Below are 27,230 nucleotides of genomic sequence, written 5' to 3'. Positions count from 1 at the left end.
AAGTTTACTGACAAGCAGTTACGAACCGAGTATAACATTGGTGAAATTTTAAACTAAGCATGTATTTATGTTACTAATATGACAGATTGTGGAATCAGCAGGATTTGGTGGTTGGCTATGCAATTAATGAAATAAATTTAGCAAACTGTAATCAAACAAATATTGAAGGTTTTTTTTTTCTTTCTTTTTTTAATGTTCAATTAGGTATTCAATTGACAGAAACACAGACTTGGAGAGATACTTTAATATTGATGCCAACAGTGGAGTTATTACAACTGCCAAATCTTTGGATCGAGAGACAAATGCTGTTCATAATATCACAGTTCTTGCGATGGAGAGCCGTAAGTTGTAAGGTTGAACATTAAATTAGGACGGAGGACATTGAGAGTACAGGATGGGCTGTCATGAGGTGGTAATTTCCGCTTGAGTTCTATTACGTGCCTATCTGAATTGATCAAAATCTTGAAAATCCCTAATTTCAAGCTGTAAAATGTATTTATATTCCTTAACTTTATTTGCTAATACTCACAGAGTTAATGAAAAGAGATTGCTATAAAATAACGGGCCTGAGTTACCTTCAGGGAGCTCCCTATTGTTTCATAGTTTTATTTCATAAGCCGCGTTTATGCTGGTATAGTTAGTCCAGTAGCTTACAAAAAGTAATAACTTGATCCCTAACCAATATACACATATATACATATTGATATTGAACTAATTTTAGCCCCTGATAAGAAAAATATTGAAAGAGGGATGCATAATGATATGTTATGCATATTATCTCTCTATATAGTATATGTACATGGATAATATGTATATATGTGTATAGTCATACCAGTTTGTACTCTAGCCTCAAAGAATATTGAAAGTCATGGTTTATTAGTCCTCTTTTCAATGATTTTCTCATCAGGGACTCAAATAAAGACACACATGTACTATACATACGTATGACGTTTGGATCAAATTTTCCGTTGCTCCCTTTGAAGTCTTTAGTGTTACGTTTCTAGATTTCATTTATGGTTTGGTCATTTTCTTATTAGAATCATGATTCAGAGAGGCAAACCATTTCGGCTGAGTCTAATTGTTTTTAATAGGAGTTGCTTGAGGAAAATGGCAATGGAATAATAGCTTTACTCTCAGAGTAAATGATAAGACAAATTTTCCTCTTTATTAGAGAATCCATCTCAAGTCGGAAGAGGCTATGTGGCCATTACTATACTTGACATCAATGACAATGCCCCCGAATTTGCTATGGACTATGAAACCACTGTGTGTGAAAATGCCCAGCCAGGGCAGGTAAGAGCTTTCCGCACACCAGACTCCTAGCTTGTGATTTCTTTAAAAATATCCAGCAGCAGTTACCTTTGAAATTCTGCCAGTTTTAAGATAAAATGTAATCAGCACATCTCAGCAAAACTAACACTTTGATGTGTAGCATAAACTAATATTGAAGGAACTTTAAAATTCTGGTTTAATTGGGCTGATGAAATTTCTCAGGAAGAAAGGTAAACATTGTGAAAGCCATGGTAAACGGTGGAGGGCTTCGACTCCTTTAAGGAAAAATCTAGCATATGATGCTTGATTGGACTGTCCCCCGTTTTACACAGCAGGACTTATGTACCTCGAACTTCTAAGAACTAAGTATGGTTTAATCTTGGTGTGGCTTGTTCTACTCATCCATTTTGTTTGGTGTTTTGTGGTATGTACTGGGCTGGTACAGCTTATTTCTCAGGTTCACAAAAGTAAATGCAAACGTGAAATTTCAAAGGGACATGACTGGTTTTTCAGAGCCCTTTTTAGATTGGGTTCATATTAGTACATCTGGTCCTTCCCCCCCAGGAGGTATAAAATTGCTCTGTCCTGTCACACAAAACAGCAGGGCACAGCAACATGCTTTCATGCTTTTTAATTCTCCATCCTAGGTTATCCAGAAGATCAGTGCTGTGGATAAAGATGAGCCATCCAATGGACACCAGTTTTATTTCAGCTTGACAACTGATGCAACAAATAACCACAACTTTTCATTGAAAGATAACAAAGGTAGGGTATTCTTATTATCACCAGTGGAGGCAGCAGGTACAGACTCTCTAAGCAACTACTTTTTCTTGCTCAGGAATGCTGATTATGGACACACACACACACACACACACACACACACACACTAGCAAGGACATTAATTAAAGGGCAATGAGCCCCTCAAGTAATTTTTATCTATGGATTTGCTGTCATGAAGAAGCAGCTGCTAGTTAAATCATTTCAGGCCTAAATCCAAATAGGGGAGAAGCCAGATCCATCTCTCTCTGACTTTTCTTCTAGACCTTTGAGAGCCAGCTAAATTCGTTAATAAGACTGTACTACATAGGTATAACTTGAGACATTAGGAAAATAATTGGTATTTCCTGTTTGATATCAACCTAAATCAACTTTGACTTAATATTTTCAATAGTAGCATCAGTTATATTTTTATTTTTAATAAAAAATAGAAGTAATCCATGCATATAATTAAAAGATATATTCCTGATGCAGGGAAGTTAAAAGAAAAGAACAAAAGAATTTCCTGTCACCCTAAATTCATTTCTCTGCTTTAAAAGTGAACTCTCTTATCAGTTCCCTAAGTGTTATTATAGAAACATTTTTACAAATACCTATAAGCATATTCTGGTTTTGCTTTATATATATATATATATGTGTGTGTGTGTGTGTGTGTTTGTATACACACAGACACACAGAGACACACACACACACACATTTTTGCTTAAATATGTATTTATATGCACACACACAGAGACACACAGAATATTTACATTTTATAAATATATATAGACTGACATAGGCATATATATTTAAATATAAATGTATATAGATAATTATTGAGATATATATATATCTCATTATAGGCAACACATGGATAATTATAAGAACTTTTAAAGTAGGAGAACCTGCTGTTCTGTAATTTTTAATTTATATATTCAGAGGTGTTTTCATTTAAGGTATTTATTTTAACAAAAGGGCATTTGCAACTGAAAAATATACAGAGAGAGGAGTATTCCCCACCAATACAGAAAATGTAATTCCTTTGGGTTGAATATGTGAATCAGGTTTCAGGAGAAAAGAAAACCTGTAGAAATAGATTTTCTAGTCAAACACTGGCTCATCTAAAAAGACTTATTCAGAAGGTGGATATTATAAGTGCTTTTTGCCTGAAGCTGCCATCTTCTTTAGTGCAGAAAATCCAACTTTGACCTCAAAAATTCAATCTGAAAATAATAGTTTTCCTGACCCCACTCTCTGCTTAAATGAGAATAGTATCTTGTCCCTTTAGTAATATAAAAGGAAGAGCATTCTCTACGTGGGTAATCCCAGACTCTCTGACTTAATCATATTTGGGACAATTCTCAGCGCTTTGATTCATCCAGCACAAGTGTAGAGAGGGGATTTTATGACCTTGCCAAGAAGAGTCTGAATATTTCCCCCATGTGTCATCCTATCCAGTACCACCACGATTGTTAGACAGCACATGCACTAAAATGTATGGATTTATGGGACATCCCCACTGCTGCACAATTGAAAGATTTCCCTAAGTCAAGACCAGAGCTCCCTAGCATGTACCTTGGAGGAAAACGTGTAATAAGAAGGAGAAGATCAGTTCCTATATTGGCTTCCATGCTAGGAACTGTGTAGAGAACATGATGAATTTTATGATCTCCTTCCCAAACATAGGGCTTTCTTTCACATATTGGGCATTTAGGCATGTGTTCCACAATCCAGTGTGCCTGTGTGTGTGTGGACATACATGCGTGCTATTTGATACCAATCGTGTTATTACAATTCAACAGCTCTGAAAAACTTTGTGTATCAAAACGTGAATACATGTATCTTAATGATTGGGAGGCAAAGAACTAGACGTGTGTATTACTATTAAGTGTATAGAAACATACTGAAAACAATATCCTCCAACAACTCCCTGTGTAGATTTTTAACGAACACCACAACTTCATGTCTTAAAAGATTTGTTTACAGAAAAACGTACCAGATGGAACCTGAAAATCAACAGTTTTATTCTTGCCACCTCTACCACTGAAGGTTGTATGTTTTCTCCAGGGTCCTGTGAGCTTCCTGTTTTGTGCTCTCAGGACGGGGTAGATTTCAGCTTGCTCTTTCATTGGAGAAGTGTTAATTCTTTTACGATAAACGCTGGATGAATATCTTTTTGATGGCTTGGAAAGGAGGCACATATTAAAGTACACTAGGTGAAACTATGATCCTATTTTCCTTCTTCATGTTTTAATTGCTGTAAATTTAAAGGATCACATAAATTCTCTAATTAAGATGGTAGCTGGGTAAATTGCTAGTAGACAAAAAAATTATTTCTGGTATAGAAATCACAGTTATGTGATACAGACTTATTGATCACTGATAAAGGTTTCATAATTAAATGGTAGATAAAATAGAATATTGAATATAAATTAAACACAAATGACCTATTTTATCACTGACAAAATGTTTATATACATGGGGTTTGGGTAACAATATATACCAATGTGGACTTTTAAAAAACTACACAATAATTCCTTTCCTGAATATCTATGTATACTTCATTCAGATAAAGCTGGATGATCTTATTTTACTTATTTCTGTATTGGGTTTGGAACTTGTCAAGGAGGGGATGGATTGGGATTTTTATTTTTGCTATCTTATGGTGCTGCAAAAGTATTTGTCCTTTTAATTTGAATCATCCTCTTTGTAAGTGTATGATTTGAAATTTAGGAGAAAAGAGTGTACTCTATGTGAGTTTTACTAAGTTGCAGTTAAGTGATGAATAAAAATTTTCATATTCAGACTCTTGCCAAGTCTGATCTCATATTCAGTTTTATTTGATATCTGTTTCCTTTGGTCATAACTGTGTAGCATGACGTAAATACATTAAAATGTATTAAAATTAACAAGTACTGGGTAGTAGAGCTCTCTGACAAGACACTTAACAAAATGACTTAAGTCACATCAATTTGTGTGTGTGTGTGTGTGTTTCTTCTAGAAGTTTCTAATCCCTTTCATCTATTTCGCCCAGCTCCCCACCCCCTTAAATCAGGTAAGTTTGGCAGGACTGAGTCCATCAGAAATCTGGTGTTACCCATTTATTTTCTCTATCTTAGACAATACAGCTTCCGTTCTCACCAGGAGGAATGGCTTCCGGAGACAAGAACAATCTGTTTACTATCTACCGATCTCCATCGTGGACAGTGGATCGCCTTCCCTCAGCAGCACCAACACTCTCACCATCCGCGTCTGCGACTGTGATGCCGATGGGATCGCTCAGACCTGCAATGCGGAGGCCTACGTGCTACCCGCCGGCCTCAGCACCGGAGCCCTGATTGCCATACTCGCCTGTGTCTTGACATTACTGGGTAGGTACTGTTTCCAGTGTTTGCGCTGTGAGAGCGATCACGCCAACCACACATCGTGACCTTCTCTTTTCTTGTGCCGATAGTACCTTTTTGAGAACATGTGCAAGTGTTCTGTTCGATGGTGTTTCCTTCAGTGAGCAACCCGTGTTCCTTGGCCACACTTTCCAGTGGTATATTTAAAATACAACTCGGAAAAAATAATCAATTTCATTTTTCAAACAACAGTGAAGTGACTGTTTAAATTTGATTTTATTTTTCAAATTTACCATGTCGCAGCTATGTGTGTTAAAATACCCTACAAAGGAGATATATTAGACCAGAATCTTTTCTATGTTGTTTTGATAATGTGATTACTTCAGAAATTATCGCTTTATATCCCACCTCTTTTCAGAAAAGATTTAAGGTAGATTTTTAAATTATTCACAAAATAAGATTATAATTTTAGGAATGTATAAGTTATAATTTCCCAAGAATTAACATATTTAATTATACTCTTCATGATTACTTTATTGCATGGGTAAATAAGATTTATAATTTATATTAGAATTAGTTTTATAGGAGATTATGCAGTACCCTTTTAAAAATTGGGAGACATCCAACACAGGCATTGGGTAATGGGTTTATGGTTTATTCCTTAGCTACATTGTCTTTCAGAGTAGAACTTCTTACATCAAGGACAACAAGCGTTTAGTATTACATATGAGACCATATTGTGTGTTTTCTTAGGGTCTACTATAATTTGTGAACCCATTTATAACATATTTTTGTAAAAACTGAATTTGGCAATGTGAGTCATCATTGTGTAATGTTTAAAAACAAGATTTATGAAGTTAAGTAAACCTAACTTTCATTACTGCTTCTAACATGCACTAGCTTTTCACCAGGGGAACATTATAAAGCTGGCTACTTAATCTAGAAGGGGAAAATAATAGAACTATGTTGTAAAAGTTAAATGAGATAATCATGTGCCTACCATATAGCAGACATGCAGTAACTTTTAAGTGTTATTGATGAAGTGAATTCTCAACCTATTAACCAAGCTAAGACCTAGTTACTAATATACTGTAAATGACCCCTGCAAATGGAAATGACTGACTTCAATAACCAGCTAAACAGATAAATCTAGGAAGGAAAAACTTTTTTTTTTTTTTTCCCCTAATATCTTCACACAGATGGCAGAAAGTCTCAAACTCATTAGAACTGGTAAGTAATTCTCAGTTAAAGCCTGATTAGAATAGAATACAAAGGACTGGAGTAAGTTTTGAAAAAGATGGAACCATTGCAAAGGCAGATGGTGTAGGGATGACTTTTTGAACTTAACCTGGCCAGTTATCACAGACAATTTAGATTACGGAGTACTTCAAATGAGTAAGATAAAATTGTATTCCTCACAGTTTAATCATACCCAACAATTAATTACCTTTGATTTCTTTTAAAGTTGTCTATCTAATGAAGCCTACTTCATTGTTAGAACATACTTTTATGGGGCACCTGGGGGGCTCAGTGGGTTAAAGCCTCTGCCTTCGGCTCAGGTCATGATCCCGGGGGTCCTGGGATCGAGCCCCGCATCGGGCTCTCTGCTCAGCGGGGAGCCTGCTTCCTCCTCTCTCTCTCTGTGCCTGCCTCTCTGCCTACTTGTGATCTCTGTCTGTCAAATAAATGAATAAAATCTTTAAAAAAAAACAAACATACTTTTACCATTGACCTAAGGATTCCTTGCAAGTTAGGTTGCTTGATGGTTCTAATTAAGAATCTTTACCTAGCTGTCCCTGAAAATAAGTAAAATAGAGTCTTATAGATTTCATTCTTACATATGATATATAAGAATATGTGATAGTGTGTGTGTGTGTGTACACATTTGTCTCAGGGTATGATCATAGGTTTTTGTGGATTTCATCAAAATTTAGTTACATTTGAGCATTTTCCTCTAACAGATGTCAGATTAGGAATATCTCTTCCACTTCTTAGGACAAGATGTTTATGTCTTATATTTTATTCATTTTTAAAAGTTTCTCCAAGTCTACAAAAACGTAAGTCAAAACAGAGCCTATTGTGCTGAAATTCATTTGTGAACTAGTGGCTTTCATTTCTCAGTGAGGACTTGGCTCAGTAATCAGTATGTTTCTGTTTAGAATTGAGTCTTTTTATGCCGTATTTCCTGAGTCTTTAGAAACAGAGGATCAGGACTTTGCATTTTCGTTAAGTTCTGTCTCTTCAATTACAGACTCTGGGTTTTCACACAACATGTGCCAAAGCCAGCCTGACTGAGTATTTGGGTGGGGGTGATTGGGTGGGAGACACAGCCTCACATGGATCATGACTTCTAGTGTACACATGACTCATACTTTTTACCTTAAGAAGTGAGGTGGATTTTATTCCTAGACACTAGATAAGAGGATTTGTAACTCAACTTTTTTAGACTTTAAATAAATATTGCTAGAAAAAAGCAAGGTAGGGGTGCCTGGGTGGTTTAGTCGTTAAGCGTCTGCCTTCAGCCTAGGTCGTGATCTCAGGGTCCTGGGATAGAGTCCCACATCAGGTTCTCTGCTCAGTGGGGAATCTGCTTCTCCCTCTCTTTTTCAATTTCCTCCCTGCTCATGGTCTCTCTCTCTCTCTCTCTCTCCCAAATGAATAAATTAAAAAATGTTTAAAAAATGGTTTAGGGTTGCCTGGGTGGCTCAGTGGGTTAAAGCCTCTGCCTTCGGCTCAGGTCATGATCCCAGGGTCCTGGGATCGAGCCCTCCATTGGGCTCTCTGCTCAGCAGGGAGCCTGCTTCCTCCTCTCTCTCTCTGCCTGCCTCTCTGCCTGCTTGTGATCTCTGTCAAATAAATGAATAAAATCTTTAAAAAATTAATTAATTAATTAAAAAATAAAAAATGGTTTAAAAAAGGAGGGGCAATGTAAAGGGGTGGAAATAGGGAGGGACTACTTGAGAATCTAGTTCAATCTAAGGATGAAACTGGAGAAACTTGGGCTTTTAACCCCTACAAAAAGGTGCTTCCCTCTATGCCAAGTTTGTTTTCCAGTAATGTTTCAAATTAAAGCTATTTGTAAGAGAAAGGTATGCCCTGAAGTTTCCAGAATATTCATGCTGGAAGGCATCATCGAAATAAATTCTAGCCCAAACCTCTGCACCTTTCAGAGGGGGAAAAGGAAGTACAACTGGGTTCAAGGATTTCAGGAATTCATATACCAAGTTAATGGCCAGGATGCCATCAGATTCTAGGTCTCCTTATCATCACTCACTGTTTTTAGGTTAAACTACAAAGAAAATACACCTTGAAAATGTGGTTTTTTTCAAAATTGTTCATATGTAGTCCTTTCTCAAAATTGGAAAATCATGTTGTATGAAGCTGGTCATGTCAGCTTCATTTTTGTTTCCTTCTAACTTTACGGGCGAACCCTTTCCTGAGTTTTCTCCCATCCCAAGTTTGTTCTCACCCTTTCAAATTTATTTGTATTCTCTAAATGAAAGATGATCCAGAAATTAGAACCCAGAGTTTCCTTTACTTACATTGAATACAACTTGAATGGGAGAGATTGTGGTCATATTCAACGTTCATGATAAAGTTATCAATCAGATGAAATTATTTTGCAAGTAGAAGCATTTCATCTGTATATGGCAAGATACTTTAGTAGTCTAATGTTCAACTAAATATTTTGCTGGGACACCAATTTTTAAGATTCTATTTATTTATTGAAAAAGAGAGAGAATGCAAGCAAGGGGAAAGGCAGAGGGAGAGGGAGAGAATCATAAGCAGGCTTCATGCTCAGCAAAGAGCCCAACATGGGACTCCACCTTATGACTCTGATATCATGACCTGAGCAAAAATCAAGAGTCAGAGGCTTAACAAACTGAGCCCCCAGACTGAGCCCTACCCCAACACCAATTTTTTTCTGCATGTTTATCATAGTTGAATTCATAATTGTGAACATATATGGTTATTTTCCAACCAAGCTGAACACACTTCAGAGAAAAACAAATCTAGGGCACCTGAGTGGCTCAGCTGGTTACGTGCCTGCCTTTCACTCAGGTCATGATCTCTGGGTCCTAGACCAGGCCCCCTTGTAGTCAGGCTTCCCGCTAAGCAGGGAGTCTGTTTCTTTCTCTCCTTTTGTCCCTCCCCCCAGTTATTTTGCTCTCCCTCTCAAATAAATAAAATCTTAAAAAAATTTTGTGAATGACTAACACTAAATTATTACTTCAGTGGATTTTGAGAAATGAGCAGAATTTCAGTTGTTTTAAATGTTTCAATATTAAATATTGTACATCGATGCAGAGACTATTATATCTGTTTTCTTTGTTAGTTTCTTAGTTAGCATGTGCACACTAAAATTGTCACTGAATTTACTATATTAAGTTTTGTTTTTCCATATTTAGACCTTTAGGTCCAAGTAACTGATGTCGTATAACATCCCCTCTAGCTCCCTGCTCTTTAGCCACAACTGGGATTAGTTAGACTGGCCCCGCTTCAGGTTTAATAAATCATTTGTGGAAAACACTGCTTGCTACATGGGATTCAAGTTCTTGCAGTGTGTCCAGGGTGACCAGCTTGACATTCCGCTGTCATGCATCTTTGCACTTTTCTTTCCTGGTCCACAGAGTGCTGAATCATATTTGCTCCTCTGTGACTGTGGCCACCCATGATTATGTTCAACAGGAAAATATTTTCCTAGTTCTGTAAGAGATAGTATTACATATATATATATATATATAGTATTACATATATATGTATATTATATATATATGTATGTTACATACATATATATATATATTTCTTAGGTAATACTAAGTATACTAATACCTATTGTACTAATAGGTAATACTAATACACACACACACACTCACACACACATGCACACATAGACAAACACAAGATTGATCCCCATCATAATCTATAATGATAGTCCTAGTGATATTAAAGGACAGAAGTATCTAATTTATGGTGGCACATGTGTTCCTCTTTCAAACAAATATAAGCATAGTAAAAATTAATTACATTTAATAAGCTCATGCTAAGTGCTAGACATTAGCTAAGTGCTTTATGAGCATGGTCTAATTTAATTCTCACAACGCATTTCCAGGCAGGTATTAAATAGTATTATGCCCACTTTTTATATGAGAAAACTAAATTAGAGGAAACATGCACAAAGTTACAAGTTGTCACAGCCAGGACCCAAACCCAAGTGTGGCTGCCTGCTCAATGTCCTTCATAAGGTATTTTTTCCTATGTGTTTTCTTTTTTTTTTTTTTTCTTTTTTTAATTTGGCATTTGTTATTTGCATTTCCTATGTGTTTTCTAATAGGAGAGACTCGTGTGTCTCTGGGAAGTGCCTGTTGATCTGTGGGTATCACAGCCCAGGTACTGCCAAATTAGAGCTGGCAGAATCTTTGATCTGCTTTACAAAGCAGGTTGATTACTTCTTTGGCTCTGAATGTCTAATTTACCGTATCCTCCAACTACTTCCAACCTTGAGAGAACACATCAAGAATTATATATGATAAATTTGAGATTATACTTCATTACAACCAAAATATATGCTATACCAGTTCTCTTTGTACACACAATATTCTTTATGCTTAGGTCAGTTTTGTGTCTGTCTTGATAATCAAATCATTCTAACTGCCACACTGTGGGAGATGGAAGAAAAGAGTAAAGGGTGATTGATTCCCCTCCAAAAACATGAAAGTAGGGACTAAGTCGGGAGGAGAGGTAAGGGTGTAGGAAAACTGTTCAGGATTTAATAATTCTATTCAAATTTCTAATGTCAGCAGTCTGTTGGATGAATGTGTCCATCCCAGAGTTCTGCACAAAAGGGATGCTGCTTTCCATGTCTCGAGACAGCAAAACATTACAAACAAAACTGAACTTCCCCTTGCCCCAGAAAAGTATCACAGATTTCCTCTCCATTAAGCCAATCAGTCCCCCCAAAATATGAAATTTTACTTTGTTGACTCTTGAATCTGTGCCATGCTCTCCCTTGACGCCGCACCTGATTTTGACCCAAGTCTGTCATTGCTCTCCTGAGTTGCCCATCTCTACCAGATCCAATCTGCCAGCATCCCAGGCAGACTGAGTTTCTCCAAAGAAAATGTGACTGTGACACACACCAGCTTAAAATAAGATTTCCATGGCTCCAGTGGTCTACAGATGAAAATCACAGATTTTCTATGCTCTAACTGCTCCCTACCATTTCAACCTTCAGCCAAATTGCAGAGCTTCTCTTTCTCAGACTCATCCTGCCTTACCTGCTTGTACGTGACTTGCTCCTCCTGCCTCGAACACCTTTGCCCCGATTTTCTTCGGAGTCCAGGTTGGGTGCTGTTCCTGCGTGCCCCATAGCACCTTTTGTATGCTAGAGCGTCCCTCATGGCTGACTCACCTGTTTCATTAGTTTGTCTGTATATCTGCTCCAGTAGACTCCTGCTTTTAGAGCCAGGGGCTGAGTATTATTTTATCATTATGTACATAGCCATAAAAGGCTGATATGACATGTAGAGGGCATGTCATACCTACATTCTGAATGAGACCATGGATGATCTGAATGTATTCGTTAGCAGAAAAGAAGGTTTGATTTTATTTTTGTCCTTATCCATAAATAGTATCTCCATTAGAGCCAGATTTTCCCATTTCCTAAGATTATATGATTTTAGGGCATTTTGTCTGAAATCCAGCCTCTTTTTTTTTTTCTATAAAGTGGATATGGCACACACTTAAAATGCTGACATTATATTTTTTAGTTAATAGCCCTGCAGATCTACAAGGGCTCAAGAAAAAATAAATCTGAATATATGATTTTCCTAATCTATCTAAAGGTAGAGAAAATACTGCAGTAGATTTTTCAAGGTTAATGCATTTGTTGTTAAAATTCAGCTTAAATTTTAGTCAAAAATGCTATAGTTGATATCTAGTTTACCTCATGCACATGCTTAGATTGTATCAAATATAAATTTTCATTTATTCTTTGTGGCTATAAATAATACAGTAGGTTCATAAGTACAAGTTCAAATTCTGGCCTTTGTGACTGAGGATCTGCATATATCTCTTATTCTACAGCACATAGATCCAGACAAAATGACAAGTTGAATTCTCTCACCCTTTACATCTTAGCTTAGATGTCACTTCCAATGACATCTGTCTTTGATCACCAGACTGCACTAGTACCCCTGTATTTTTCCTATCATTTCACTTTTTAAAACATAGATTATTTCCTTGCTTGAGACATTTCAGAAGCATCAAATGTACTTACATAAAATCCAAATGGTTCTCATGGCCCACAAAGCAAGACATGTTCTGACACCTGCTCACCTCTTGAAGGTATCAGGCTGTCTAATCCTTCACTCAGCCTGAAGGAAGAGCCACATCGCTGCCTTTCCCTTAGTTTCAAACATGCCTCCGTGTTACAAAAAGATTTTTTCCTGAGTCCCTTCACCTGTGGGGCTCACACTATCCTTTTAGTTTTAGTTTTACCTACTCGGGAGGGGGGGGATGTCTCACCTACTAATTAGATTAAGCACGGTTCACCACCATGAGTCTTTGTCTTTTTAACTGAAGTATACTTGACATACAATATCCTATTAATTTCAGGTGTACATTATAGTGATTTGACATTTTTATATGAAATGATCCTCATGATAAGTCTAGTTACCATTTATCACCATACAAAATTGTTACAAAATTATTGACTATATTCCCTATCCATTACATTTCCAGGTCTTATTTTTTAACTTAAGGTTTGGACGACTTAGTCTCCTTCACCTATTTTGCCCACCTCCTAGTCACTCCCTACTCTGGCAACCCACAGTTTGTTTCCTGAATCTGTTTCAATTTGGTTTTTTTTTTTTTTTTAGATTCCACATATAAATGAAATCATTCAGTATTTGTCTTTCTCTGAAGATAATACACTCTAGACCCATCCATGTTGTTGCAGATGACAAGATTTCATTCTTTTTTGTTGCTAATATTCCATTGTGTGTAGGTAGGTGTATATTTACATATACATACATACATATATATGTATGAGAAAGAGAGAGAGAGAGAGAGAGAGGGAACACAAAGTATAGAAGTTCCTCAAGACATGTATGTCTTTGAATTGGTGCTTTGGTTTTCTTTGGATAAACAACCAGAATTGGAATTAATCGATTTTATGGTAGTTTTAACCTTTTGAGGGAACTCCGTACTGTTTTCCATAGTGGCTACACCAATTTACATTCCCACCAACAGTGTGCAAGGGTTTTCTTTTCTCTGCACCCATGCCAACACTTATTTTGTTTTTGTTTTTGACAGTTGTCAATCTGACAGGTGTGAGGTAATCTTATGGTTTTGAATCTCATTTTCCTGGTGATTAGTGATGTTAAGCATCTTTTCATGTTCCTGTTGGCTATCTGTATGTCTTCTTTAGAAAAACTACTATTCAAGTTCTATACCCATTTTTAATTGGGTTGTTTGCTTGTTTGTATTTGATATTAAGGTGTGTAAGTTCTTTGTATATTTTGGATATTAATCCCTTATCAAGTATATGATTTGCAAATATCTTCTTCCATTCAATAGGTGGCCTTTTCACTTATTGATGTTGTCCTTCGTTGTGCAAAAAACTTTGATGTATTCCCAATAGCTTCTTTTAGGTTTTTTTTGCCCTTGCCTTAGGAGACAGGTCCAAAAACATATTGCTAAGACCAGTGTCAAAGAGCTTACTATGTTTTCTTCTAGGGGATTTATGGTTTCAGGTCGTACATTCAAGTCTCTTAATCCATTTTGAGTTTATTTTTGTTTATGGTATAAGAAAGTGGTCAGGTTTTCCCAACACCATCCTCTGTAAAGATGGTCTTTTCCCTGTTGTATATTCATGTCTTCTTTGTCATAAATTGACCATAGTTGTGTGCATTTATTTCTGGCCTCTCTTTTCTATTCCATTGATTTATGTGTCTGTTTTTGTGCTAGCACCATACGGTTTCCATTGCTAGAGCTCTCTAGTATAGGTTGAAATCAGGAAGCATGACACCTCTGACTTTGTTCACTTTCAGGATTGGTTTGGCTATTTGGGGTCTTTTGAGGTTCCATATACATTTCAGGATTCTTTGTTGTAATTCTGTGGAAAGTAACATTGGTAATTTCAAGAGATTACATTGAATCTGTAGTTTGCTTTGGATAGTATGGACATTTTAAAATAATATTTTTCCAATCCATGAGTATGGTTTACCTTTCCATTTATTTGAGCCATCCTCAATTTCTTTCATCAGTGTCAAATTTTTCAGATTTTCAGAATACAGGTCCTCACTTCCTTGGTTAAATTTATTCCTAGGCAATTTTTAAAAAGATTTTATCCATTTATTTAGAGAAAGAGAGAAAGAGAACGAGCTGGGGGGAGGAGTAGAGGGAGAAAAAAGAAGCAGACTCCCTGCTGAGCTGGGAGCCCAATGTGGGGCTCAGTCTCAGGACTCTGGATCAGGACCCAAGCCGAAGGCAGACTGCTTAACCATCGAGCCACCCAGGTGCCCCCTTAAGTAATTTTTTTTTGATAAAATTGTAAATGTGATTGCTTTCTTCATTTCTCTTTCTTGGTATCTTGTTATAGTGTAGAGAAATGCAACCTTTTTCTATATTTTGTATTCAGTATTTTGTATTTATATTTCTAATTTTGTATTCTGTGACTTTTACTGAATTCATTTACTAGTTCTGGTAGTTTTTGGTGGAGTCTAAGGTTTTCTGTATACAGTATCATGTCATTTTCAAAAAGTGACCGTTTCATTCTTTTCTAATTTAGATGCCTTTTTTTTCCCCCTTGCCTAATTGTGGTGACTAATTGTGTTGAATAAAAATGGCAAAGGTGGGCATTCTTGCCTTGTGTCTTAGAGTAAAAGCTTTTAGTTTTTACCCTTAAGTATGATGTTAGCTATGGGTTTGACATACACGACCTTTCTTATGTTGAGGTGTGATTCTTCTATACTCACGTTGATTTTTTATCATACGTAGATGTTGAATTATGTCAATTGCTTTTTCTGCATCTATTGAGATCATATGATTTTTAGCCTTCATTTTTGTTAATGTGGTATATAATGTTGATTGATTTGCAGATGTTGAAACATCCTTGGCATAAATTCCACATAATCATGGGGTATAATTTTTATATTTTTAAGATTTATTTATTTATTTGAGAGAGAGAGAGAGCAGGGGGAGGGGCAAAGGGAGAGGGAGATGAACAGACTCCCCACTGAGCAGGGAGCCCATTACAGGACTGGATCCCAGGACACCAAGATCATCACCTGAGCCAAAATCAAGGGTCAGACGCTTGATCAGCTGAACCATTCACGTGCCACATGGGGTATAGTTCTTTTAACATAATGCTGAGTTTGGTTTGCTAATAGTTTGTTGAGGATTTTTGCATCTGTTTTCATCAGGGATATTGACCTGTAATTTTTTTTTTTTTTCCAATATCTTTGGTTTTGGTATCAGGGTAATGATGGCCTTGTAAAGGAGTTTGGAAGCAGTCCTTCCTCTTCATTTTCTGGAGAGGTTTTTTGTTTGTTTGTTTGTTTTTTAATTACTAATTCAGTATCATTACTTGTAATTGGCCTATTCAGATGTTCTGTTTTTCCATAATCTCAAAAGGTTGTGTTTCTAGGAATTTATCATTTTTTTCTAAGTTCTTCTATTTGTTGGTGTATAATCATAGTAGTCTGCTATGATCCTTTTTATTTCTGTGGTATCGTTTTAACTTCTATTTCTGATTTTATTTATATGGGTTGTGTTTTTCTCTTGAAAACTCTGGCTAGACGTTTATCAGTTTTATCTTTAAAAAAAAAACCAGTTCTTAGTGGTGCATTGATCTTTTCTATTTTCTAAGTGTCTAATGTATTTTCACTCATATTGTTATCATTTCCTTTCTCTTCTAATTTTGGAATTTGCTTGTTAATATTCTACTTCTCTTAGACATAAAGTTAGATGGTTTATTTGGGATTTTACTTGAGGTAAGCCTGTATCACTATAAACTTTCCTCTTAGAATTGCTTTTGCTGTATCCTGTAGATTTTGAAAAGCTGTGTTTTCATTTTTATTTTCATTTGTCTCAAGGTATTTATTTCCAACTTTGATTTATTTATTGACACATTGTTTAGTAGCATGTGCTTTAGTCCTCCACATGTTTTGTTTTGTTTTTCTAGAAATCTTTCTGTGATTGATTTCTAGTTTCACACTACTGTGGTTAGAAAAGATGCTGGATATAATTTTAATCTTCTTGAATTTATTGTAACTTGTTTTGCAGCTTAACATGTGATCTATCCTGGAGAATGTTCAATGTGCACTTCAAAAAAAAATGCTGTCTGAAGTTTTTAGATGAAATGTTCTCTATATATCTGTTAAGCCATTTGGTCTAATGTGTTGTTTAAGGCCAATTTTTTCTTATTGATTTTCAGTCTGGATGATCTATTTATTGATGTAAGTAGGTTGTTAAAGTCCCCCTACTATTTTGTATTACTGTCAGTTTTTCCCTTTATGTCTGCTTAAATTTGCTTTACATATTTACGTGATCATATGTTGGGTGCATAGATATTTGCAAATGTTATATTGTTTTTTTTTTTTTTGGAGTCTCAGTCTTTGTTTTAAGTATATTTCATCTGATATGAGCACTGCTCCAGCTTTATTTCCATTTTCATGGAATATCTTTTTCCATCCCTTCACCTTCAGTCTGAATGTGCCTTTAGATATAAAGTGAGTCTCCTGTAAGCAGCATATAAATGGATGTTGTTTTTATCCATTCAGCCACGCTATGCCTTTTGATTGGATCATTTAGTCCAGTTACATTTAAAATGTATTGATAGGTATATATTTATTACTATTACTTATTGTTTTCTGATTGTTTTTGTAGTTCTCTGTTTCCTTCTTCTTTTGATCTCTTGTGGTTTGATGCTTTTCTTTATTTGTGTGTGTGTGTATCCGTTGTAGGTCTTTGGATTTGTTAGATTCTTTTGTGGGTTTGATTTTGGTTAGTATGAAGTTCATGTATACCAACATTATAAATACAGCAGTCTGTTTGAAGCTGATAGTCACTTAATTTCCAGTGCATTCTAAAAAAGTACTACATTTGTACTCTCCCTCCCACACACACACATTTTATGTTGCTGATGTCATATTTTACATCTTTTTGGTTTAATTTTGCACACAAGATTTTTAAGTGGCCGATCCATTGCCTTTATTATATATTTGCCTTTATTAGTGAGGTTTTTTTTTTTCTTTCATGTATTGTATTTTTAGTTATGGCCTTTTCCGCTTAAAGACATTTTAACTTTTCTTGGAAGTCTGGTTTAGTGGTGATGAACTCCCTTAGTTTTTGCTTGTCTGGGAAACCAGGGATCTTGGGGAATACTGGGCTGGGGCTGCCTTACTGGGATGCCTGGAGCTAGAGCTAGACCAGGTATGACATGTGGTCAGGCTTGTCAGGCTTGGGACGCCTTGGCCAGAGAGTTGAAGCTGGAGTGGGCAAGGGTCAGGGATGCCAGGGCATGACGCACCAACACCTGCAATTCTTTATCATGAAACCTTATTTCTTTTGTGTCAGTTATCATACTTTGTAAACATATTTACTTGCTTTGCTCAAATTTAAGAACATCTTGAGAGTACTGATCTTAGTCTTTCTCTTCTTAAACCAGTGTATTCTTGGGGCTTAATATGAATAATGTAGGAGGAAAAATATTTGGGGATGAATTTATAAATAGTACTTATCACATTCTATTCATTTTTCTCTGCCACATATTTTAAGCTTCTCCAGAATAGTTTTGATATCTCTATTATTTGACCATCCAATAAATAGCATAGCTATCAAGTAACTAAATTAATAGGGAGTTATCAAAAATCACATGTAAGTACCAAGTAAAATTTGTTTCTTTTTTGTGTACCTATTATATAATTCAAATTTTAGCAAGATCCAGAGGAATAGGAATGACTTTGCTTAGGATTTTATTATAGTTTATCATATATGACCTATATTTTTTAACCTTTACAAATATAAACTCCATATTTATAAAGTTACTATGAGATAGTTTTTATGAGTTAAGTTCTATTATCTCCATTTGGAGAGGAGGAAACTGAGGCAGAACAAAGAAAGATATCCTAAGCCCACATATTCAGTCAGTAGAGGCAGGGAGTCAGTGTCAATGTGGGTCGAAGTGGGGGATTTGAGGTACACTTCAGGACTTACACTATGTAATAATTGGTTCATTAAGGTAGTGGGACGAGCAAGAGGTAAATACAAGGAGGAAGTGAAGTTAGAGTCCAAGATGACCTGGAAGTTTCTGGTTTGGGTATTATTTTGAGAAAACACAAATTGAAACAGATTGAAGTTAATGGGTTAAAATCTGGAAAACTATATTTGGGCAGAAAGTTGTTTTTTTAAAGATTTTTATCTATTTATTTGACCGAGAGAGATCACAAGTAGTCAGAGAGGCAGGCAGAGAGAGAGGGGGAAGCAGGCTCCCCGCTGATCAGAGAGCCCAATGCGGGGCTCGATCCCAGGACTCTGGGATCATGACCCGAGCTGAAGGCAGAGGCTTTAACCCACTGAGCCACCCAGGTGCCCCTGGGCAGAAAGTTGTTATAGTAAAATAAGTGATAGTAATAATTAAAAATTATAGTTTCCATGTATTAAGTATTTACTATATTCTGAGCAGCCCATATTGTTATCAGTAAAAATCAGTAAAAATTGTGACTAATTAATGAAGATACATGGGAGATTTATATGTCAGAGACCTCACCAATTGTCATATACAGAAAATAGTTGAATTTTTGGATTTCATTGAGCTCATGTTGAAAGAGTATTGGGTGAAGAAGAAAGAAGCCACATACAGAATTTGAGGAATATTTACCCTAGGTATTAACCTAGAGAAGAGCAGCCACCAGAGCATGATTTGAGAGGAGAGAGTAAAACTTTTCTTAATTGTAAGAATTCCTGTAATGTTCTATTAATTCAAGAAAACTCACTTGTATCATTTTTCCTGGTTGAAGATCTATGTCAGATAATGATAGACTGGCCCTGTAAGCTAAGGGCTGACTAGTGCCCTTTGGATTGGGCAGATGTTAAAAAGACCATTGGTGACCTTAGTCTCGGAGGAATAACGCCAAAAAACTCAGATTCTCTGGCTTCAGGGCAATCAGGATATAAGAATATGGAAATATGAAATAGGCTACTTTTATAAAAAAGAAAAGTCAGTAACATTGAGTGTAGTTGAAGATAAATCATTGATTGGAAAATTATCACTTAATGACCTATTTTTTTTTTATTTTTTGGTGAGAATATAGAACTCTGGTATAACTCCAGGCATGGAGAAAGTGGTGGGAATTTGGAAGTGACCCTGAAAGGAGTGGAGATATTTCTGTCATAGTTGTTTCTGATCTGAAGCCACCAAAGTTCAAGTTCAAAATTAAAGAAAATTAGTGAAACTTAATTAGTGGCAAATGGAGAAAATTAACATATTTTAGTAATATTTATGCAAATCAACAAGATGAAAAGACAGTGAAGAGTTGAAAAACAAAGTTATTGAAGGGCTAAGTTCTGCTCGCACATGGATGTAGATAATCATTTATAATAAATTATTCAACATGGATACAGATTTTTGGATAGCATATTTTTCATTTAGAGTAGGTCATTTTTCAGTTACACCTAATAGACACAGTAATAATTGTAGTATAATAGTTATTTTGCTGTTCAGTATGTCATTTGGCAATAAAATTTTAGAGCGGTATACCTTAAGATCATACAGAATTAAGATTTCATTTTGTCGAAAGAAATATATTACGATTCACAAGGGTGAACTACATATGTAATTTTAAAATTTCAGGTAGCCTCATTAGCAAAACTAAAAAGGAACAACGGAAGTAAATGCTAATAACATATTTAATGCAATATTAACAAACGTATAATTTTAACATGTTATCAATAAAAATATAGCTTACGTTAACAATTTTAACATTAACAATTGTCTTGAACATCACGTGTCTATTTTAAACTAAAAGCACATCTCAATTCATGTTTCAAATAGGGATAGCCACACTTCAAATGCTCAATAGCCACATGTGGCTAGTAGCTACCATGTTGGATAGTGAAGATTTAGACAACCATTTTATTGACTAAGAAGAAATTCTGATTATTCATAGAAACAGAGAGAAAATGGTATTTCTAGGTGACAGTAGCTTATCCTTCAAGTCTTACTCCAATTCATCTCTTTGGTGAGAGTTTCTCTGAGCAACCTGGCCAAAGCATACCTTCCCATACATATTTACCTAGCATGCATTATATGCTATATAATCTACTGTATCATATACTAGTTATATTTTCTTATATAAAATATTGAACTTCACAATGGCAAGAGTTACCTGCATATCTCCAGCCCATACTTTATTTAACAAATACTTATTGAGTGCTTATTTATTATCAAGTATTGCTTTTTGTGCTCAAGATATATCTGTGGGGAATAAGATCACTGACCTTATAGGGATTACAGTTGTAGAAAATCAATGCCCAGTAAAAAATGTTGAATTAATGTTCAATGTTGACATGTTGAAAATAATGTTGAAAAATGTTGAATTAAGAGAAATTTAGTTTTTAACTTTTGGTGAGTCTCTAAATGGTAGGTTAAACTCAACGAAGTGATATTTAACAGTATTTAAGGTCTTGCAATTTGATTTAAAGCAAGAACCTTTTATAGAGTTTTAGGTTGGAAAAGAACTGGCTTGATAGTAGTTCACATGAGAGAGTGGTTTTAAATGAATCGATTCAAAATTTGAAATAAAGAGAATAGTTTTTCTTTATTACAAGTAGGCTTATGTAGCAGTAATACCAATTTGTGCCACATCTGTACAAATGTTCTGGGGACCAAAACTGAATATTGAGCATTCAGACATTTGCAAGCTTAGATAATTCATTGCCAAGGATTCGGGATGACAATAAGGCATTGAGTTCAGCCACTGAGAATACACTATAAGTGCTTCTAGAGCAAACCTGAATGACTTTTAAAGTGTCTGCTGTCTTTAAGAAAGTAAGACACTTGACGGTGAAAGTTTGTTGGAGAGGGGACCTCTTAATTATCATGACCAATAATGCTATGGTTAACCTCCAGGAAGTGTGTTAGGTGGGACTGAAATACTTTAAAGATGATTTAAGTAAAAATGGATGTGTATCTGTCACAGATTACAGTGATGCTGAGAATATAGGGGTCCGCTACTGAAGAGTATCGTGTGTGTTTTACACGTCTATGTTTTTCTTCATCTTCCCTTTTATTTATTTCAGTTTGGGAGAATGGTGCTGTTCTGGTCTGCATGCTTCTTTGTACCTGTGTACCTGTGTATGTGTGTGCTTTCTCTGAGTGAATTACATCATGATTTATAATATATTTATCTTTGTAAATATAGAGCTACCAAGTTTGAGATGCTTAGATGCAGAGATCCTTTCTGTTATGATTTTGCCAATAACCAGCACTACTGCCTGCATGACTGGGATACTCAGAAAATGTTGAATGTTAAAGAACTGAATTATAAAACAGAAATTACAGTAGTATTATAATTGCTTTCTCAACATCTTCTTTTCCCTTCTTACTGAGTTCAATCAGAATGATTTTTTGAAAACATATATAATCATATATGCAGTCCTTAAACCACATTGATTATCTCCCACCTCTTTACTCCTCAGCCTTGTCAGCTCCAACCTTTGCTAACTGCTCGTTTGTGCCAAGTATAATCTCCCATATCACCTAGCCTCAGCCTTCAAGGGCACGTAAATCTGCCTTGTGTGGATCTGTTTCTTCTACTATAGACCTTTAAAAGATCATATTTTCTTCTTTTGGAATAATTATCACAGTTGTACTTTTACATTTAGTTCTCACTATTTGATTAATAGCCTGCCCATTTCATTATAAGTTCCATGAAGAATGGAATGTACTTTGCCTGCTTCTGTGTACAACAGTACATCATCATACCCAACGCCTGTAATAAGTGGTTAACACACATTTGTTAACCGTATATAAACTCATGAACAACACATTATAAGTGCCACGCTGTCTAGACTAAGTCTGTCTTCACTCACAAGTATTATCCATATGACAGAAAAGACATACGAGAAAAACCTCTTAAACTATATAATCTTGTGCTTACTTAAGCAGAAAATATTCTTTTTAATACAGGGATTATCTCCATAGACCCTGAAGAGCACTTAATACTTGTTCTATGTAAAGGTTAAATTTTATTTTTTATATGGGCTCATGCAGTTAGAAATTAATATTCTCCTAAGTCATTGAAATGTTAAATTTTCTAACCTCCTAAAACACTTCACTTTTCTCAGCTTCAGGCAAGATTGAGAAATAAAATAAACTCTATAAGATATTAATATCCTTAATAGGTACTGAACCTGAGGGCTGATACACCTATGGGTTCTTTCATGTTTCACTTTTACTGAGCACTATGCTTGAGTGTTAAAAAGTAAGTTTTTCTGTAGCATGAAAATATATTTACAATAGAACATAAGAAATAATTGTTTTATATGTTAAAATAGCATATAAAACAAAATGTAACCTATATATATAAATATATATACCTATATATGTATAAAACATTTATATATACCTATATATATAAATTAAAAATCATATATATATATATAAATGACAAGATTCATTGTAATTATATGAAGGAAAGAGAATTGGAAATTTTGACATTTTTGCCTAAATACAGATTTAAATTAAAAGAACTAATTATTACATAATATCTTACTCTCTTCATAACCTCATTCACTTTTATGCCCATTCATTTTTTTTAAGATTTTATTTATTTATTTGACAGAGAGATCACAAGTAGGCAGAGAGAGAGGGCATAGCAGGCTCCCTGCTGAGCAGAGAGCCTGATGCAGGGCTCGATTCCAGGACCTTGAGATCATGACCTGAGCTGAGGGCAGAGGCTTAACTCACTGAGCCACCCAGGCACCCCGATGCCCATTCATTTCTTGTATCCTCTTGCACTCATTTGGATATTTGCTCCCCCTCAATTCTGCTTCCAATGTGGGTGACAGATTTCTCTTATTCCTGCCTCTACCTGTCCACCCATCATTCTGATAATTACCTTTCCATGATCTCTATCTGACTTCTGAGGAAATATTACCTTGCCCCTCTGTTGCAATTACTTTTATTTTGGGCAGAACTATATAAAGGTTCAGAAGCTATATTTATACATAAACCTAAAATATTATTTATCCATATGTCTTAAAATTTACTGGCATGTCTTTCTCTGAACTAGCAAAATGTCACTTGAGCTCTCAGCTTGTATCTCAATTACCTTATACAGAGCGCTAGGCTCATAGTGTTCTAGAAAGTGCAAAGGCTTTGGGGCAGTCGGAAGTAGAGGATACTTCATTCCCACCTATTGCATTTTATTTCATTGACCGTAGGCAGGATGTTTCACATGCCTAAGACCACTGTCAAACAAGAACACACATACCCCAGAGAACTACCCGGAGGGCCAAATGATAAGTCCTATTTGCAGACATTCATTTTTCACCTTACTGCTTTTTCTGTCTCTCATTCAATCTTTAGTGCACGTGCCTTGCCATATGTCTGCTACACCTTCTACGTTCTTACCTCATTTCATTGTTTTTCTTGGGTCAGAGGAAAAATTTTGAGTTCACATTGTTGGTTGGTCAGAGGATAACAATGAAAATTTCTCTTTGGCACACAAACAAGTACTTGTCACTCTAATACCTCTCCTTACATTATTCCCCAATCTCTCTAATTTACCCTGGAAACATTTGTCTATAATTATCTTATGTGGCTAGGCTCCATTAGTTTAAATTACTTGCTCAAGATCACACAGCTAATATGTGAAAAGGCTGAACTTTTATCCAAGGCCATTTTGACAACAAAGCTATATATTTGTTTTTAAGGCCCATGCCAGAACATTGCAACAAAAAAGGCCTTATTTAAGTAAGTGCTGAGACTTCTTCTTCTTCTTTTTTTTTTTTAAAGCAGATTGAGGTAGGGGATGGAATATGTCTCATCTATGCTTTGTTTTTAATTATTCTGAATTACACTGATGTCCTTCTTGGCTTTATTTTTTTTTATTTTCAAATGTATTATTAATGCCAAACTTAAACCTTATAAGACATTTTAAATATAAATATTTTAAGTGTCTTTTAAAAAGCAGGCTGAGAGTGATGGTCCCTCTGGGCCTTTTAGATCATCAAGAAAAATATTTGGATGATGTAATAAAAAGGTAATTAACAATAATTCTTTATGTATTTTGAACTCCAAAATTCAAAAATACCTTTTTTTTTAACTTAATTCAAGTGCCCATGAAATCTGATATGTTCCCAATTCAGCTAGCATTCGAAGCAGAATCTTTCTTCGTAGTGTATACTTACTAAAAATCCAAGAGTATATTCAGATATTTTAAACCCAAAAAGCCAGTGTATCTGGTGTCCTTTGCTTTCTAGTGCAACCATATGCTTTATTATTTATTAATTTTGATAAATCTCTCTTTGACTAGGCTGAAAATCTCACAACTTCTCTCCCTAGGTAGAATGTGTAAAAACCAAGTTCAGTATTTCATCCTGAAAGTGAGACTCAGTTACTATAGAAAAGCTTTTGATCTTCATATATGGCCTGACATACTGGATTTTACTTAACAATGGAATTTCTTAGATAAGTACCAGGCATTTCTTCAAAGAACCTGACCAAATGCTAAAATCCATTTCCTTCCAAAATTGCAGTTGTTAAATTAAACCTAAAACATTTATGAATGTCACTTTGCCTTTCCAGCAATTAAGGAGTTCAAAAACAAAAACAAAAAACAAAACAAAACAAACAAAACCTTTGTGTTGCCCAGATTTGAAATTCCTGTATTTATCCTGAAATGGCCCTTCAATTCGTTCTAGCAAATACTTTGGAGGTCGCCTTACAGAGGGAGACCTCGGTTCTGAACAGGTGTGGAAAAGGGTTTCTTAATGTATAAAAGTGTCCTATTTTAAAGGCGTTTTAGCAATTTTAGCACGTCTACTGCTGTCGAATTCCCATGCAGGGAGGTGGTCAATTCATTTCCCTTTAAAGAGCAGGAAATCTGTAAGTCCAGGCCATAGACCCAATTTCACCATGGTGAGGGGCAGTTGGTGATTTACTGAAACTTTCCCTTTCCTGTCTCCTTGGTTTAGTGTTGATCCTCCTGATCGTCACCATGAGAAGACGGAAAAAAGAGCCTCTCATTTTTGACGAGGAGAGAGACATCAGAGAAAATATCGTGAGGTACGACGACGAAGGTGGCGGAGAGGAAGACACGGAAGCCTTCGACATGGCCGCCCTGAGGAATCTGAACGTCATCAGGGACACCAAGACTCGGAGGGACGTGACTCCAGAAATTCAGTTCTTGAGTCGACCCACTTTTAAGAGCATCCCAGACAATGTCATTTTCCGAGAATTTATCTGGGAAAGACTGAAAGAAGCTGATGTGGATCCCTGTGCTCCCCCCTATGATTCCTTGCAGACGTACGCGTTTGAAGGAAACGGCTCCGTGGCCGAGTCCCTCAGCTCCCTGGATTCCATCAGCTCAAACTCTGACCAGAATTATGACTACCTGAGTGACTGGGGGCCTCGCTTTAAACGACTTGCAGATATGTATGGAACCGGCCAGGAGAGTTTGTACTCATAGCCCCGGGACCTTAATTTGAAATGTACTGAAGAAAAAGTAAAAGCAAAAAACAACAAACAAACAAAAAAAAAAACCCCAACAAAAACAAAAAATAACAAAAAAACCCCACTCCGTACAGAAAACAAGAACTCGACTTACTAGAGAAAATGGTTGTAAATATCTCTCCATTTTTAACTGTTTAGGTTTTTGCCTTGGTGAAGCATAACTTCATTAGACTTATCCAAGGGACTGCACTGACCACAGACTCTGAGCATTTGAAGGCTTTTTGATAAAACGAAATGCTCAGTGGTTTGTGAATAGATAGCAACTCTCAGATACCTGCAAAGCACCTAACCTCGATGAGTAAGTAGTGGCCTGTGTTGTCCGTGAACCAAGCGTACCCTGTCCCTACCTTCACGGTACTGCCCGTCAGAAGAACACAACTCGATGAGCCCTTGAAAAGTCCTGGAACTTCTTGCATATCAAAACTTGGGACAAATTTAATTTACAGTGATGCTTTTAGCTTGCTAGATTATAGAATCCAGCAGCGTTTTATTGCTGTTGGGTAGCAAATATATTTCATTTAGCAATATATAAATTCTTAGAAAATCTTCCCCAAACCTCCAATACAAGCCAATAAAATTTGGTGTAAGGCAACATAAACTGTTGTTTTGCAAATAAATTATGAAGTGTTCCAAATAAGAAAAAGGTAAATCATTCTTAAAGTTTGCCGTCATTTTGAGATGCTTGTGTAGGTATGAAAAAAGTTGCTGTCTATTCATTGATGTTTATTATCTCTTCTGATTTATACAGGAGACTATCCTTCCTTTCTTTTTTATTTGGCACATGGTGTTCTATTTATTTTGGAGCTCCGGTCTCCACTGAATTCAGGTCCATCTGACTGCCTCATAGCATTAAACTCGTCAGAACATGCTGGTTTTTCTCCAGTCTGAGCTACATGAAGGAAATGAAGCATGGAAATGGGGAAAAAAATAGTAGAGCAGTTGAGCTTTGCTGCTGTTCACATCTCAGAGAGGAGCACAGCTACAAGGACATATAAGTCGTTTATCTGAGCCATTAGAATGTACCAAACAGTGGAATAAAATATTTGTATTTTAGAAAGGTTTCAGAATTGATTTTTTTTTTGATGCAAGATTTTTCAAGGTCATAAGTTCTA

The 27,230-nt window shown here is 35.9% G+C and overlaps 1 protein-coding gene across 1 annotated transcript in view; it reads left to right on the top strand.

Annotated features, from left to right (window-relative positions):
- The window catches only part of CDH7 (cadherin 7), a gene marked incomplete at both ends in the record, with an annotated part of 107,815 nt that extends 81,741 nt beyond the window's left edge, over positions 1–26,074 (top strand). The window contains 5 exons of the mRNA XM_080821643.1: positions 205–341; positions 1,172–1,293; positions 1,920–2,037; positions 5,151–5,402; positions 25,581–26,074. Of these exons, the coding sequence (XP_080677769.1) occupies positions 205–341; positions 1,172–1,293; positions 1,920–2,037; positions 5,151–5,402; positions 25,581–26,074 (1,123 nt within the window). The remainder of the gene's footprint in view (positions 1–204; positions 342–1,171; positions 1,294–1,919; positions 2,038–5,150; positions 5,403–25,580) is intronic.
- Between the last annotated feature and the right edge of the window lie 1,156 nt (positions 26,075–27,230).

Source organism: Martes martes (assembly GCF_963455335.1).
Source record: "Martes martes genome assembly, chromosome: 13".
Classification (NCBI taxonomy): Eukaryota; Metazoa; Chordata; class Mammalia; order Carnivora; family Mustelidae; genus Martes; species Martes martes.
Note: the sequence above shows the minus strand (reverse complement) of the source record. Positions and strands in the feature narration are given on the sequence as shown.